General features: G+C 34.3%; 1 protein-coding gene across 2 annotated transcripts in view; it reads left to right on the top strand.

The window, feature by feature from the left end:
* LOC108978182 (serine-rich adhesin for platelets) overlaps positions 1-13,982 on the top strand; it is a 117,472-nt gene that overhangs the window by 54,037 nt on the left and 49,453 nt on the right. For both annotated transcript variants that reach the window (XM_018948341.1, XM_018948340.1), the window contains exon 3: positions 5,778-6,321. In XM_018948341.1, coding sequence (XP_018803886.1) covers positions 5,778-6,321 — 544 coding nt within the window. The remainder of the gene's footprint in view (positions 1-5,777; positions 6,322-13,982) is intronic.

Below are 13,982 nucleotides of genomic sequence, written 5' to 3'. Positions count from 1 at the left end.
AAACAATATTTTATCAACACGCCTAATTCTTTTTTATACATTTATTTTTCACTAACAATAATTGCTTCATTTAAAATGGCATAATTCACAAGCTAATGATCCGATAGTTGTGATTTTATGCACGCGGATTTAGATGGATAGGGCTAACTATAAATCATATGGATTTAATTCTAATAGCGCCATATATGTGTCATGCCGGGAGCTTCTCATTTTTTATTTTTATTTTTCTTTTTACATGTATAGCTTAGATCTAAATTGGTTCAGAATATCTTGATTTTTACATGAATTCTAAAACAGCTTAACATTGATTTTTTAATATTAAATTATATAATTCCATTATAAATAAAGCAGCTACCCCAAAAGTTGACTGAGTATGTTTTTTCCAATAGCAAAATTGATAAATACCGCATAAAGCATTAAAATATAACTTCTTTTTTTTTAAATTTGGAAAATATTTTATTTCGATTTATTTTCCGACTTTCTCGGATTAACCTCGTATTGTTATAGAAGTAATAAAAAAGTTAAAACAATTGAAAATTTTAAAAAATTATACTAATGCGAACTTTTTTACATAATGAAGTGTTATATTGATATTATTGTATCATAATTACATAAAGTATTCACCTCGCTAATAATATCTCAGTAATAATTATTAAAATGCAAATACATATGAACAATAAAAATATCAAAATTTCCATTCAGCGAAGTATTGAATGCCAACGAAAGAAAGACAACAATAAACTTTTGCATAACATTCTGTTTATAAACGTATTGTATTGAAATCCTACTATCTACCTATACATATATATAATAAATACAGTTAACATTCCCACATTTTCTAAAGAATTAGAAAGCTATTTCCTTGTTTTGATATTCGAATAACTGCTATTATGAAATGTGTATATGTATTATGGCTTCGGGTTTTCTATATGAGAAATTTTACCAGATATAATTATATGGGAACAATAGTTTAAGATTATATGGAGGAATTTTTAATTGTATTTTGAGGGAGATCTCTATTAAGATCTAATTACTAAACATTGCCTTTCGTATATTTATTATCTACTTTGGGAATTTTGAGAGCGAGAACGATATTTGAGATATACCATTTCATACCAAATATTATATTTCATAGAATGATGCTCAATGACTTACTGTGATCGAAGTGATAGGTGAATTTTTAATTTATACTTGACGTGTTTTACGAATCGGTAAATTTTTTTCTGTAAGTTGGTAGTACTATTAGTGACATCTGTGCTAAATTTCAAAAGTCAAAATATTCATTAGTGTTTGAGATACGCGTGGTTTTGTGAGGTTCTAAAAGTGAATTCTTCGATTTTTGTTATGTTTGAATTTATTGTACAAAGATGTGCGATAATGCACTATCTCATACTGCTTCGTGATCATTTCGCAACATTTTCAACTAATATCATGCTGCAACCACCGCATTCGCTTGATTTAACTTCGTGTAACACCACATGACCACTCCGAGGACACCGTTTCGACTCAATTGAGGAAAAAGCTGAATCGAAGAAGGCTCTGATGGCCAACATGACGGAGAATTTTTCCATGTGCTTTGATGACTGGAAAATTCATTGGTATAAGTGTATTAGAGCGGGAGATGATTACTTTGAAGGAGATGATGGACAAAATTCACCTTTCAATTTGATTACAGTAGTATAATAATAATAACTTAAAGAACTTACTAACTGTTTTTTGCTCAATAAAAATAATAAAAATCACACTATATATAACCATTTGATGGCACGCCAGCGGAGAAAGAAAATCCGCGCAATGCCCGTAATCATTTAACAAGTAGATTATAAATTTCCTTGTAACAACTACTTAGAACTACTTCGGACTACGCGCAGGCGGACAGCATTCAATGTGTAACGCTCATCAGTCATCCTTCGGTATTTTTTCCTCAATTTCATACCATTTTCTAGAGCGTCGCTTAGCGTTTAGCACAAATACTCCAGCTAATGCTAGATAAATATTTAAACAGGTATGAGCTTATATAGAAATATTGTCGTTGACGCTTGTATTAGACATACATACATGTATATGATATGAATGTGTGCATGAGATTATACTTATTTTAAGGTAGATATATTCAGCCTTGTAAGCACAATCCGGCTTCATTTATTGGTCAAGACTAGTCGCGGTGTTTTGATTGATAAACTCGTAGTTGGTGTTGACTGCAATGACTGTCGTGCAGTTTACAAGACAGACTGTACGAGTGCAACTACCTAAATACTACGAGTACTTACTTACATGTTACTATTGTTGTTATTGCGACAATGTAATCATAGTCTTTGCCTTTTATGCGAATGTTCTTTAATATGTTTTGCTTGCTACAAGAACAACAACGTAGGTTGCATAAATATGTACAGAGATGTCATGCAGGTTATGCTCGTATTAGAATTGCAATTACAATTCAATTTGTTAGATCATTACTTTTCACATAGCGGTAAACCTCGCATAAAAAAAAGAAAAATGCACAAATATTTTAATCAATTATTTTAGAACATACAGTGTTTTAGAAATACCTAATTGATTCGAAGAATAAGTTTTGAATGCTACCACGATTTGGAAAAGAGGGTCAGAATTGGTTATGACCAGTCCGGTATTTTCAAAAACTCAATTTTTTGGTGGACTTAAAGTACACTTTAATGCCCTAATACTTTATTCGTTTGGTAGAACTATGAAAAAAAGCGTTTGCCTCTTCGATTCGTTGCAGTGTTGCAGCGTTCGGGTCAGTCGACTCAGGGCGACGATGCTACTCGATGACTATCCAACGTAACTTCTTGAAATTTTAACTGCAGTTTCACAGTAAAAATTTTTTGTAAACCGTACTTATTAGATATTTTTATATATTCATAATCATATTTAATTAAGCTTAAAGAGAGATTTGACGCCCATTTTCTTTGCTCCCAGAATGAATTGTTTATGCTAAACTCCTTAAGTAATGACTGGTATGAAGTAGAAGCCTTAGTTTTGATTTAATAAATACTTTGTGCCTTTCAAAAATATGTATATGTAACTGTTTATTAGGTATTGAACTAAATAGGTACCTATTAAGAGTTCAGCTGTCTTGTTTTGAAGTGCTCTTCGTTTTTATACCTTTGTTAGATCGCTTTTAAAAATTCCTCAATTTTCTAAAATTTTCTTGTTTAATCATAATTTTGTTCACAAATCAGCTGTAGCGATGGAAAAGTTGATAGTAGTCAAAAAGTGTTTAAGGGCTCGATCCACACTAGAGGATTCACGGTAAAACTAATAATGAATAAAAAATAGTTTATGCCTTCATTGGTTTTATGATATAAATACTGGATTAGAAAATATGCGCCGGCAATAGCTGAAATATTACAATAATAAGTTCTTAACTGATTTTTATTGTAAAATACTCGTACAATAAGCCTATCTCACAAATTATTTATAAATAGTGTATAAAAGATTGTAATGACTTGCATAATAATTAGCTGAATACTCATATTGTATGTTTCTGATTTTTCAATGTCACAATGACATTCGCTTTCTTCAGTTAGACGATAGTGAAATTAGAAAGTTGGAACTTGAAATCTTTACATGCTTTAAGCGATTTTCTTGGCGTTGAGGAAACGAATTATAAGTGGGAAGTTACTTGCGCCATATTTAGATTATTTTATTATAAGCCTCAACTATTTATGTATGTTTTTACGTCTATGCATAGCGAAAATTAGCGCATGAAAATAATTGCATAATAAATTCTGCCAAAAGTGTAAAATGTCTCAGATAATTATCTTCTCGCCCAAAACCGCTCCGAACCGCTTTATTGTCGCAAATTTACATAAAATGTGAAAAAGGTTGAAACATATTTTCAAATGTGAGTTTGTGGGTGTTTACGGTTACATATACATATCTTTCATATATTTAGTTATCACATGTTATAATTATAAAAAACAACCACATTTATTTGGTTGAAGAATGCGACTCAATTTCACGCTTCCACTTCCCCAAAGCGCGTACGACTCGTGGTTACAACAAATACGCTTGACAATAGCAAGCGGTGAAGAAGAAGTAGAAGCGATAGAGGAATGTAATACATCTTGTAAGCGGTAAAAGCGAATTATTTCAATAAAGAAGCGACAATATATTATGCATAATGAAAGTTAAATTAGCATATTTAACGAAAGTGCTGACTGGGCGCTACTTCTGCTTGCAAGTGGACGTGTGTGTGTGTGCGATAAGCCGGTAAGTACGTGTGTGGGTGTGGTGCGTTAACGACGCTGGTGACTTGCTCTGCACTTTTTCGGTTTGTGAAAGTGATCAGTTGAGCTCTCTGAGAGAGATTATCTTGGATATAGTAATATTTCTGAATGATATGAGTCATATACAAATATAGATACCGATAGCTTTGAGTGATGACAGTTCTGGTATCTAGGCATAGAATTTTAATACCATAAATAACCGCTAATTGGAGTGAGGTTAAGTTCTTCTTCGCTTGACCGATGCAAATTCGCAGTAGATCTGATTTCTTTACGGTTTCCATCCGGAGGTGGCGTACTTCTTGTTATAAAGAGTAAATGACCTGATCAGCAGATTTTTAAATTGTTGATCAGGTTTCGGAACAAAAGCTCATACATTTGTGCCCAAAAATGTTCTTTTGTTTGAAAGAGAAAGGCTGGTCCCAAAGGTTCTAGGAAAAATATCAGACGAAATTCAAACACCGCTTTTGGTACGGTGAAAGACTGATAGATTGCTGCAACGAAATAGTGTTGCGCAATTTTGTCCATTGCTCTCTATTATATTTGTTGATTTGATTTAAAGGTTGCCACTTGCTTGCAAGTTATATGAAAAAAATATTAAAACAAGATAAAAAAAACTCGTAACTATAACATCGGTACGCAACGAACTGTCAGAATGCTGACAGGGTTGTCACCTGTTCGCTTTGGGTTTTCTTTTAAAACGACGACATAAGTTTCAAAATGTAAACATTAAACTGATTTAGAAACAATTTAAGGTAAAGACATTTTTAAAAAGGGTTGCCCTCTACTATTTTTTTTATTTTGTGGAACTGATAAAATTTTTTTGTTAAAGGACATCAAGCTGGCTGATCGTTAAAAAAACATTTTTTTTATTATATATACATAAAAACTAGATATTAGAAATTAGTAAAAACTTGAATTATTTTTTTTAATAATTTCATTTGGTAAACATTTTAATTTCAAAATAGTTGGCAACACTACTTAAAAATACATGCTAAATAAATGAAACTTTTTATATTGATGTCTTTAGACACTTTAATTGATCCGTTTCATAGAATAAACAAATTTTACAATTGGCAACCCTACTCAAAAATATTCTTTCTGAAAACGATTTTAAAACAAGTCTAAATAAGAAAAGAAGTTCCTTCGTTATTTTTTTTTTGTTATGAGGTTTAACAAATTAGACCTATAAATTCACGTAGAGCTTTATGTTTCGAAACTATTTTCTCTATTTTATTATTGAAATCAACAACGGTAACTCTTAATATGTACCCGTTTTAAAAATAAAGTATTTTTCTAAAAGAAGTTTACGAAATTTTTCAAAAAAAAAAAAAAAGTTTTTATGAACTTTATTTTTATTTAATTACTGTAATTATAACAAAACAATTTTTAATTAATTACTTTAATTATAATTATATAATTTTTAATTAATTACTTTAGTGATAAAACATATTTGAATTAAGTAATATTTTCATTTTCTTATTTACAATACTTAATTGTTCCATATTTCTATCTTTTTTGTCTCCACAGAATTTTGTCTATCACCGATCTGCCACCTTTGCCAAAAAGTCTTAGTGGTATCAATAAAATGCTCGGCTCCGATTCGGGTTTGATTAGCGACGATGCCGGTGTCAATATGGAAAACCAAAACAACAATCACAACAACATTAGTGCCGCTAGTGCGCAAAGTTTGAGCAACAGCAATCTGGACAATAGCGTAGAATATCAAAACGGCGATAATAATAATAACAGCAACAACAACAGCAACAGTACTACGCATAGCGTTAATAATATTGGCAAAAATGAATTGAACATAGCGAAATTGTTGGAAAGTAGCGAAATGGACGTGAACAACAAGTCAAAGACATTGAATGCCGCACCAACAACAACAACAACATCATCAGCGATAGCAACAACAAATGCGAAAGAAGCAACCACAACAGCAGCGTCAGCAGCGGCGGCGACGCCCGCGAAATCAGGCGTCACCTCGAAAGTCGCCGGCGCTGGCGGTGCGGTGGCGAGCGTGACAGGAAGCACACTGGATACGCAATTAGCCATTTTAAGAAAAGAAATGGTAAGTGTAAGCCTAATGCCTTTTTGTTGTTTATGGTTTATTGTGGTTTTTTGTGGTGGTTAGAGACTACATACTGCGGGAATGTAAAATTGTTTCGCATTACCAGCTCAGTCTGAAGGCACAATTACTGCCGGCACACATGCAAACAAACAATTGATAGAAATGGTTAGCGCATGCGCGGCGGAAGGCCGGACGTCAAAGTGCTTTACTTGCAAATGCCTCATACACATATTCGGCTACATGCGCTCATATCATTTGAAATTTATTGAACCCTACACGTGCGATCGGCGGATGTTCTGGGGGCTCCTAGAGCAAGGGGCGTTGACCCGCACGATTTTTAGCTAAAGTTTTGAGAAGTGTTAAAGAAAGTTAATCTGGCCGTAGAAAAGTATAGAAGAGGTAAAAATCAATAGAGGTTTTCTATATTAAAAGTCGCATATATGTAAAAAAAAAACGAATTATGTGAATTTTATTTTAATTTTCTAAACTATTTCTTTTTATTTCTATCGCATAAGCGCTCTACGAAAGCGTTATTTCAGCTAGTCTTCCAATTTAGTAATCTGTTATAAATATGCGATCTTGTGTTAATGCTGAAAATTCTCTGTGATAGCGGTTAAAGGTGAAATATTTTGGTTGGGGTTTTAAAGAATTGATTTTGGCTAAGGTTCATCAATATTTTATGATCTAAAATAGTACAAGAGTCGCTGAGGCCAGATCTGGAGATAACGATTGATGTGCAAGCAATTCGAAATATATGTATTACTTGTAATTGTGTTATCAATTTCGTTGATCTTGGTCTGAATTGTGAGATAGGTCTTTCTCCACCTGGTCTTACCAACAGAGTGGAGGTCCTCCTATTGCTCCACTTCCCCCGGCGGTTATTGCGTCGAATATTCTCAGATATGAACTAGTCAGCGAAGCCGTTGAATCTTAATTCGCTGAACCATATTAATGTCGTCCTATATTTCGTACAGCTCGTTTAATATCGAAGGGCTCGTAGAGGCAGCTTCGTTTCGTGGTGTCAAAAGCAGTTTGATATCGATGAAGAGGTGGTTTGTGTCAATAAAAGCTGTTCGTTGTTTAGTTGCTTAGCGAGAGTGGTTTTACCGAGCGCCCTCCACCAATATCGCATAAACCATTATCGACATAATCACGGTTTCATAAACATAAAGCACCTTTAACACAATAAAAGATCCTGGTTTAGTTGTACTGATAACTTTCTTTTCGTCCAATTAGCTAGCAAATTGGGGTATCCTCGTATACTTCTTCTTTAACCGTGAACGTAACGTCATACGCTATTACTTGACCGTATCGTTCCATAAATTCTTTCTATAGATCATATAAGACCAAGGTGTCAAATAAAGGGAGGATAAGGTTTTATAGGGTAGTCGAAAAGATCTTTTCGTATTTCTAATTAACTTCAGCTTATTTTTGTTTATATTTATAATGAAACAAATACGTATTACCATTTTGGTCGTCACTTTTTGCCATTCTTCCGCTAGAGACATTATTGCATCAGTGTAAAACTTGTAATTTTCAAAGGTTTCTCTTGAAGCCAACATTACTCCAATAAGAGAGTTCTGCATTGACCGAAAGAAATGGTAGTCCGATGGTGCAAGGTTAGGGTTATATTGAGGATGCATCAAAACAGTAAAATGCTGAATCAATCGTTCGATCACGCTGTAGCAGCAAATGGTGGATGATTCCTTTCCAATTCCACCACATCTCCACTCAGCATAACCTGGTTTGTGGCCTTTGATGAGTTTCACCACGCTTGGATCGTGATCTTTTTCCACATTATTGTCCTATTTGATCGACTTTTTGTCTCCTGTTAGCATTCGCTGCAGAAAGGGTTCGATTTCATTTCGTTTCAGCGAAGAATCGCAAATGTTTATTCGATTCATTAAATTTTTCACAGACAATTCATGTGGTACCCCAACATCGAGCTTCTTTTTGTAGTCAGCCTTTTTTAAATGGTTCAAAACCGTTTGATAATGATTGTTAAGTTCTTTAGCGATGTCATGGCTGCTTATGTGATGATCTATCTATTGACAAAAGACGAAACCTGCCGTAATGCTCGCGCCCTGCTCGAGAGTGTTGTCGTAATGAAGCCTATATATGAGATTACATCGGACAGATTTAGATCAGATATTTGTTCATCTCATCGAAATGGTGTGTTGGCTTGTGCTGAGTTTAGAGTATGTGAACTTGGAAACGTGATAAAAACCATAAGAATCAACTTCAAGTTCATTTATTATTAATTCTTGGGTAGGCAGCATTTTTGGGAATAAGTTTCTTAGTCTCAGAATTAGCTGAAACAGTGATATTCTTAATTCAAACTAAATTTTAATTACTGAATGTCAATTTCCGTAAACAAAAGCAAAATTAAATTAAACTTATATTTAATATGTGTTAAGTAATACTACATATATGTATGTATATCTAACACCGTGTTTCTAAGGTTGTTAAACCTACTTTTTTCGCATTTGATTGCAAAGTTTTCCAGCTGCCGCAAATGGTTTCTGGCCAAAATCGCGCTTTCTTGAGCTCACTCTGACTTTGACTTTGACATGATGTAGCTCCACCACAAACTTTCGCTTAGCACGCATGTAGGTACAACTTTTGAGCCAGATAATATATATATATATGTAGATAACATAGCTATTTGGTATGTATATACCTACGTATGTATATACGCTCTTTTATGCATTTGTGCATATTGATGAGCGCACAGCTAGCCAGCACTATTTTCGTTGCATTATGATTACTTTGCTGTGTAGGAGTCAGTTTATATTCTTTGGAGGCGGCCAAAAAGTTACGAGCACAAAAAATGTATATACATATGTATATTTTTATACATTTATATTTATAAAGGTATATTTAAACACACATATATGTATGTAGGCCTATATTGTGCGCACTCTCTCTATCTTTGACATCTTCATCCAAACAGCTCGTTGATTGCGCTGCATTTCTATCATCGCCTTTTGCTCTTTGCTCGTTGGCTCCTGCACTGCTGTCCATAGCCATTAGTTACTCACGCTGTCTGTCCGATTGTCAGTCAGGCAGTCACTTAGCTCTTGGTGAGCTGTGATTTTATTAGAAGAAAGTGAAATGAGTTGACCTTAAAAGAGTTTCTTCTTTTGCCTTTTTAACGGCTTCACTGTGTGTTGCCACCTTCTTGTTGGTCGCTTACTGCTACTTTTGTTTGCGTGTTTGTTTTCTTCTTCTTTTCCACTTGTAGTGCTTGCTTGGCGTTTTGGGGTCTTGGGGGAACAATGAGTTTTTTTTTTTGTGAAACGTATGAAAAATGCATAAAATTGAGCGAATGAAGCGTACAAATAGAGACAAATTGCAACAACAATGCGCATGCAGCCAACTAAAAATAAATCAGAAACTCACACACTCACACGAAAAAATACTAAAAATAGTAGAAATACCAACATTGTATACGCACACATACCCTTAAACATACAAAATAAATAGCTGTTGAAGGTGCATAGTTTCGCTGCGTTTGCTATGCGTTACACGTGCACGCACACATACATTCACCTTGCCTAGTATTGTGTTGTTTTCAGCTATAAGTTCATTTCGTATTTTTATTGCAGTATACAATATTTATTTCTCACTTTTTTCTTGGCTTTCGTTCGCACTCATAATTTTTCCATAGTACTCATAAAGTACCCATACTCACCGTTATACGCATCTTTACGCATGCGCTTTAGCCATTGTCTGTAGGTTCATTTGTAAGTCGAGTTTTTGTTGTGCCGCTGTCACGTCGCCACTTGCAGTTTGTTTTGGTGTCATTGCCAACGTCACGTGTCACGTTCACACTTACTCACTCACCCACATTTGTTAAAGAAAACAAAAAAATTCAACGACATTATCTTTTCATGTGAAGATTATAGAAAGTATTTTATTTTCCATATGCATATGTGTATGGTATATGTTCTCATAAACTATAAAAGTTCAAAACACAGTTGGAGAAATGTAGCTGACCAATTTTTATAAATCAGGACTTTTTGAGAGTTTTTCTCTCCGAAAGTGCTAAAATATTGTTGGCTTCTGCGTTTAAACATGTTTATGTGCGATGTTCTTGAGATCCATGTTTTGAGAAATGTTTTTTGCACAAATATTTTTTAAGTTAACTCTTCAAAATTTCGTCTCAACTTTCAAAACATAACCTTAATTTTATGCTCTTTAAAAGAATCAGCAATTGAAAGAGGATCAAATAATATTACAAAATATATTATATTTCTTCTGTGGGGTTGGACCAAAGATCTGTTGTTGTTAGTGAAGTGAGTGAAAGATAGTATATAAAAGAAGTCTTAGTGTTAGATTAATTATACCTAGGCATAACAGCGTTCACTCTATTATACCATGTTCAGACCGACACTTAATCACACGATTTCGGCTGTTGAATGGATTATCTAACTAATCTTAAAAATTTATTACGATTTCGCCATACAAAAATGACAGTTCCAAATCACTTCATTGAAATGATTTGAAACTGATCCACGAATCCAATTCCAATGAATCTAATTTCACCTGGATAGCGACTTAACAAATGAAAAAACGCATCCATTATTTCTATTACATGGAAAATATTAAAAGAAAGACGGCTTTTATTTCAAAATACTATATGACAATCTTTTCTTTTGATAAATATTAAGCGATGTGAATACTTGAATGACAATAACAGCTGTTTTTTGATCTTTCTAACGGCAGTGAGAACACTGTTGGGTTATGAAATGCTTAAATGTAATCTAATCTTTTAAATTTTCGGTCTGAACATGGTATTAATGTTAAATCATTAAATCCTCCCGTTGGATGAGTGGGACAGCATATATTCGACAATAATCAATGTCATTTGAAATGTGGTGGCGAGTTAATCTATTTCTTATCGGCTAGATCTCCTGTTCACATACATACATATATATATTCCGGGTTTATTTATGAAATTACTGTTTTCTATGAAAAATATTAAATGTTCTTCGTCGGGACTTTGCTTGGCCAAACAACTTACTTACATTTAAATTTAAGCCTCATTCCAACGATAAACTAATACAATTGTTTATTATCGCTTTCAAAAGACACGATAAGGTGACTTGTACTAAAAACACTTGTTATCAGGCTCAATTTTTTCGGTTTCGATTCATTTCTCTGCGATGCTTTTTCTCTTTCGTTACCATTGATAATGCGTTGGGAATAATCTTTAGAGTGAATTCTACTAGACGTTGTGTTTGCAAAATATTTCTCTCTTTTGGTAAGATAACAATATCCAAATCATGACGCAAAACAAAACCCAAGGCAATAACCAAAACAATACCCAAAATAATAACCAAAACAATAACTAAAAAAATACCCAAAACAATAACCAAAATTTTAGATTCAAGTAATAAGAAATGTTGTTATCATTTGCTATCTCTCAGCTGCCAATACGTGTAATTTTCAATCGATTTGTCGTCATTAACAGAGGTATACAAGTAGGTGTGCTCCTTTGTAGCAAGTTGTTTTTGACTTCGAGACCTTCACTGAATACTTTAAGCCAGTCAAATACTTGTGTTCGTGTTCGTGACAAAGCAGACTTCCCAAAATGCTTCTGCAATATTTAGAATGATTCCGTTGCCGTCACGCTCTGGGAACTACGGTGATCTTACCAACAACGTATTTGAAAAAGAAATAGATTTTAAATCTTTTGCAGTAGATGTGGAACTTCCATGGATTCTCGAAAAAGTATATTGATCTTATATTATCTTATTAGTCAGCACGCTAATTTAACGACGAGGGAACGTACTCTGAGGCCTGCCGGGGTTTTACCTCATCATACCTAGGTGTCAGAAAGCCGCATTCACCAGCCCAGGTTTCTATCGAATCCTATAGAGCTAACTCTATCAAAACCCAGTTCCGGAGCTAAAGTCTTCCAGGAGTTGAAAGGCCGTCAAGGCTGCAGGTCATTTAGTGTTACCCAGGATGCACAAACTTGGAGGCGACCTGCACTATATTTGAGTTGCTTCTGTGTGTTTCTGAAACGCTAGTATATTTGATTTATGCTAGCCGATTGCTCGTTTCACTACTCTCGGAGTTCTGGTGGCTTGACAGCTTTCTCTCAAATTTTTTTTTGTTTTTAAAAAGTAACTAGTAGTAAAGGCTGCTGCATTCTTGCGCCAAATAATTTATTACGAAATTATGCCAGTATTGACATTGAGTTATTACCAATAGCTATAAATATCGAGCGGGATTAATTATATTGGCTCGTTCTTAGGCAACATTCTACAATACAATTACAGTGTAATATGTGGATATATTTGGAGTTGACTTCATTTGAATTTTGTAGAGCGGCTAAAGAAACGTGACTGAATTTTATTGAATGTTATGGATTGAAAAAGCATGACCAAAGATTTATGAGCTGAACCCAAAGGAAGCGTGCATGAGTATATACATATGTCTATACATTGCTTCTATATGTGAAGGCATGCCACATGTAAATTGTATATATTTACGGTATACACTTGGCTTGTATGCATCTAATATAATATGTGTGATGTGGGTGTTAGAGTTGTCAAGGATTTCTGTAAATCATTTTAATTTAAATTAATTCTTCGTTTTTATTTTCTGCGTCGAATATTAATATATTTTTTCACCCCACCAATAATATTAGTCGTAAAGGTGAAGTTAATTGCATAAATTACAAAGTACATTCATCTTGAGCACAAATGCTGATAAATATATATACGCATTGGCTGTACAAAAATCACGATTTTCAAAAATAATAAAAAACACTTATCCAACTCACAATTTGTTTAGTGCTGCTTGCCATAAATTAACAGCCAAACTAAGCGCGGCGGATAGCAAAAATTATCGGCAACATTAAACAAGCGGCAACGAGCAATTTGAGAGAATGAATTGCAATGCGTCTGAGCCGCTGCTGGCGTCGACGTCGCAGCGCGTTTCGTGCACAGAATATCAGGTTAAATATATACCAAGACAAAGAGCAGCGAATTCACTGGAAAATAACGCTACCAACTAACTGGTTATTGATTCACTTTGCCAGCTGTAGCAACCTTAAGCCGTTGCAGGCAACGGCGGCAGCAGCAGCAGCAACAACAGCTTTGGGATCTGAATGTTAAAGCGCTGAAATGCAATTATAAACTGAGTTTAGAAAATCTGAGCAAAAATGACAGTAGTTTACGTGAATACAACGTTGAGAAGTGGGTGGGGAGAATCAAGAGGGTGGCGGGCGTTGGTGCACGAGGTACGAAAGGCGGTCAAAGCGCTGCGATGCGCAGCGCAGCTATTGAGTTGCTCACCTTAGCGCGCTAAATGGCGCACAGCGTTTTTTCTTTGAATGCCTACGTATATAGAAATATATTTATATACATATGTATGTAGTTTATTAAGTGGAAGCGTTCACCATGTGACTTCTTGGCCACGTACATCGCTTTCCAGCGCCCGTCCGTTTTCGCTTTTATATTATTTGACTTTTGCTTTTAGCTGTTTGGGCAGCGTGGTGACATTTGAATTTATTGGTGTGACACCACCAGAAAGCGTTTTGTGGCAAGTAAAAACAAAAATAAAGTTATTATTAATTAAAATAAAACTAAAAACGGTGGAATGTATATAAAATGTAAATAAATTATAATAAAAAAAAAAATATTAAG

The sequence above is a fragment of the Bactrocera latifrons genome, unplaced genomic scaffold (assembly GCF_001853355.1).
Source record: "Bactrocera latifrons isolate USDA-ARS-PBARC rearing strain unplaced genomic scaffold, ASM185335v1 scaffold_119, whole genome shotgun sequence".
In the NCBI taxonomy this organism is placed as follows: domain Eukaryota; kingdom Metazoa; phylum Arthropoda; class Insecta; order Diptera; family Tephritidae; genus Bactrocera; species Bactrocera latifrons.
The sequence above is the reverse complement of the archived record's forward strand: the minus strand, read 5'-3'. Positions and strand labels throughout refer to the sequence as shown.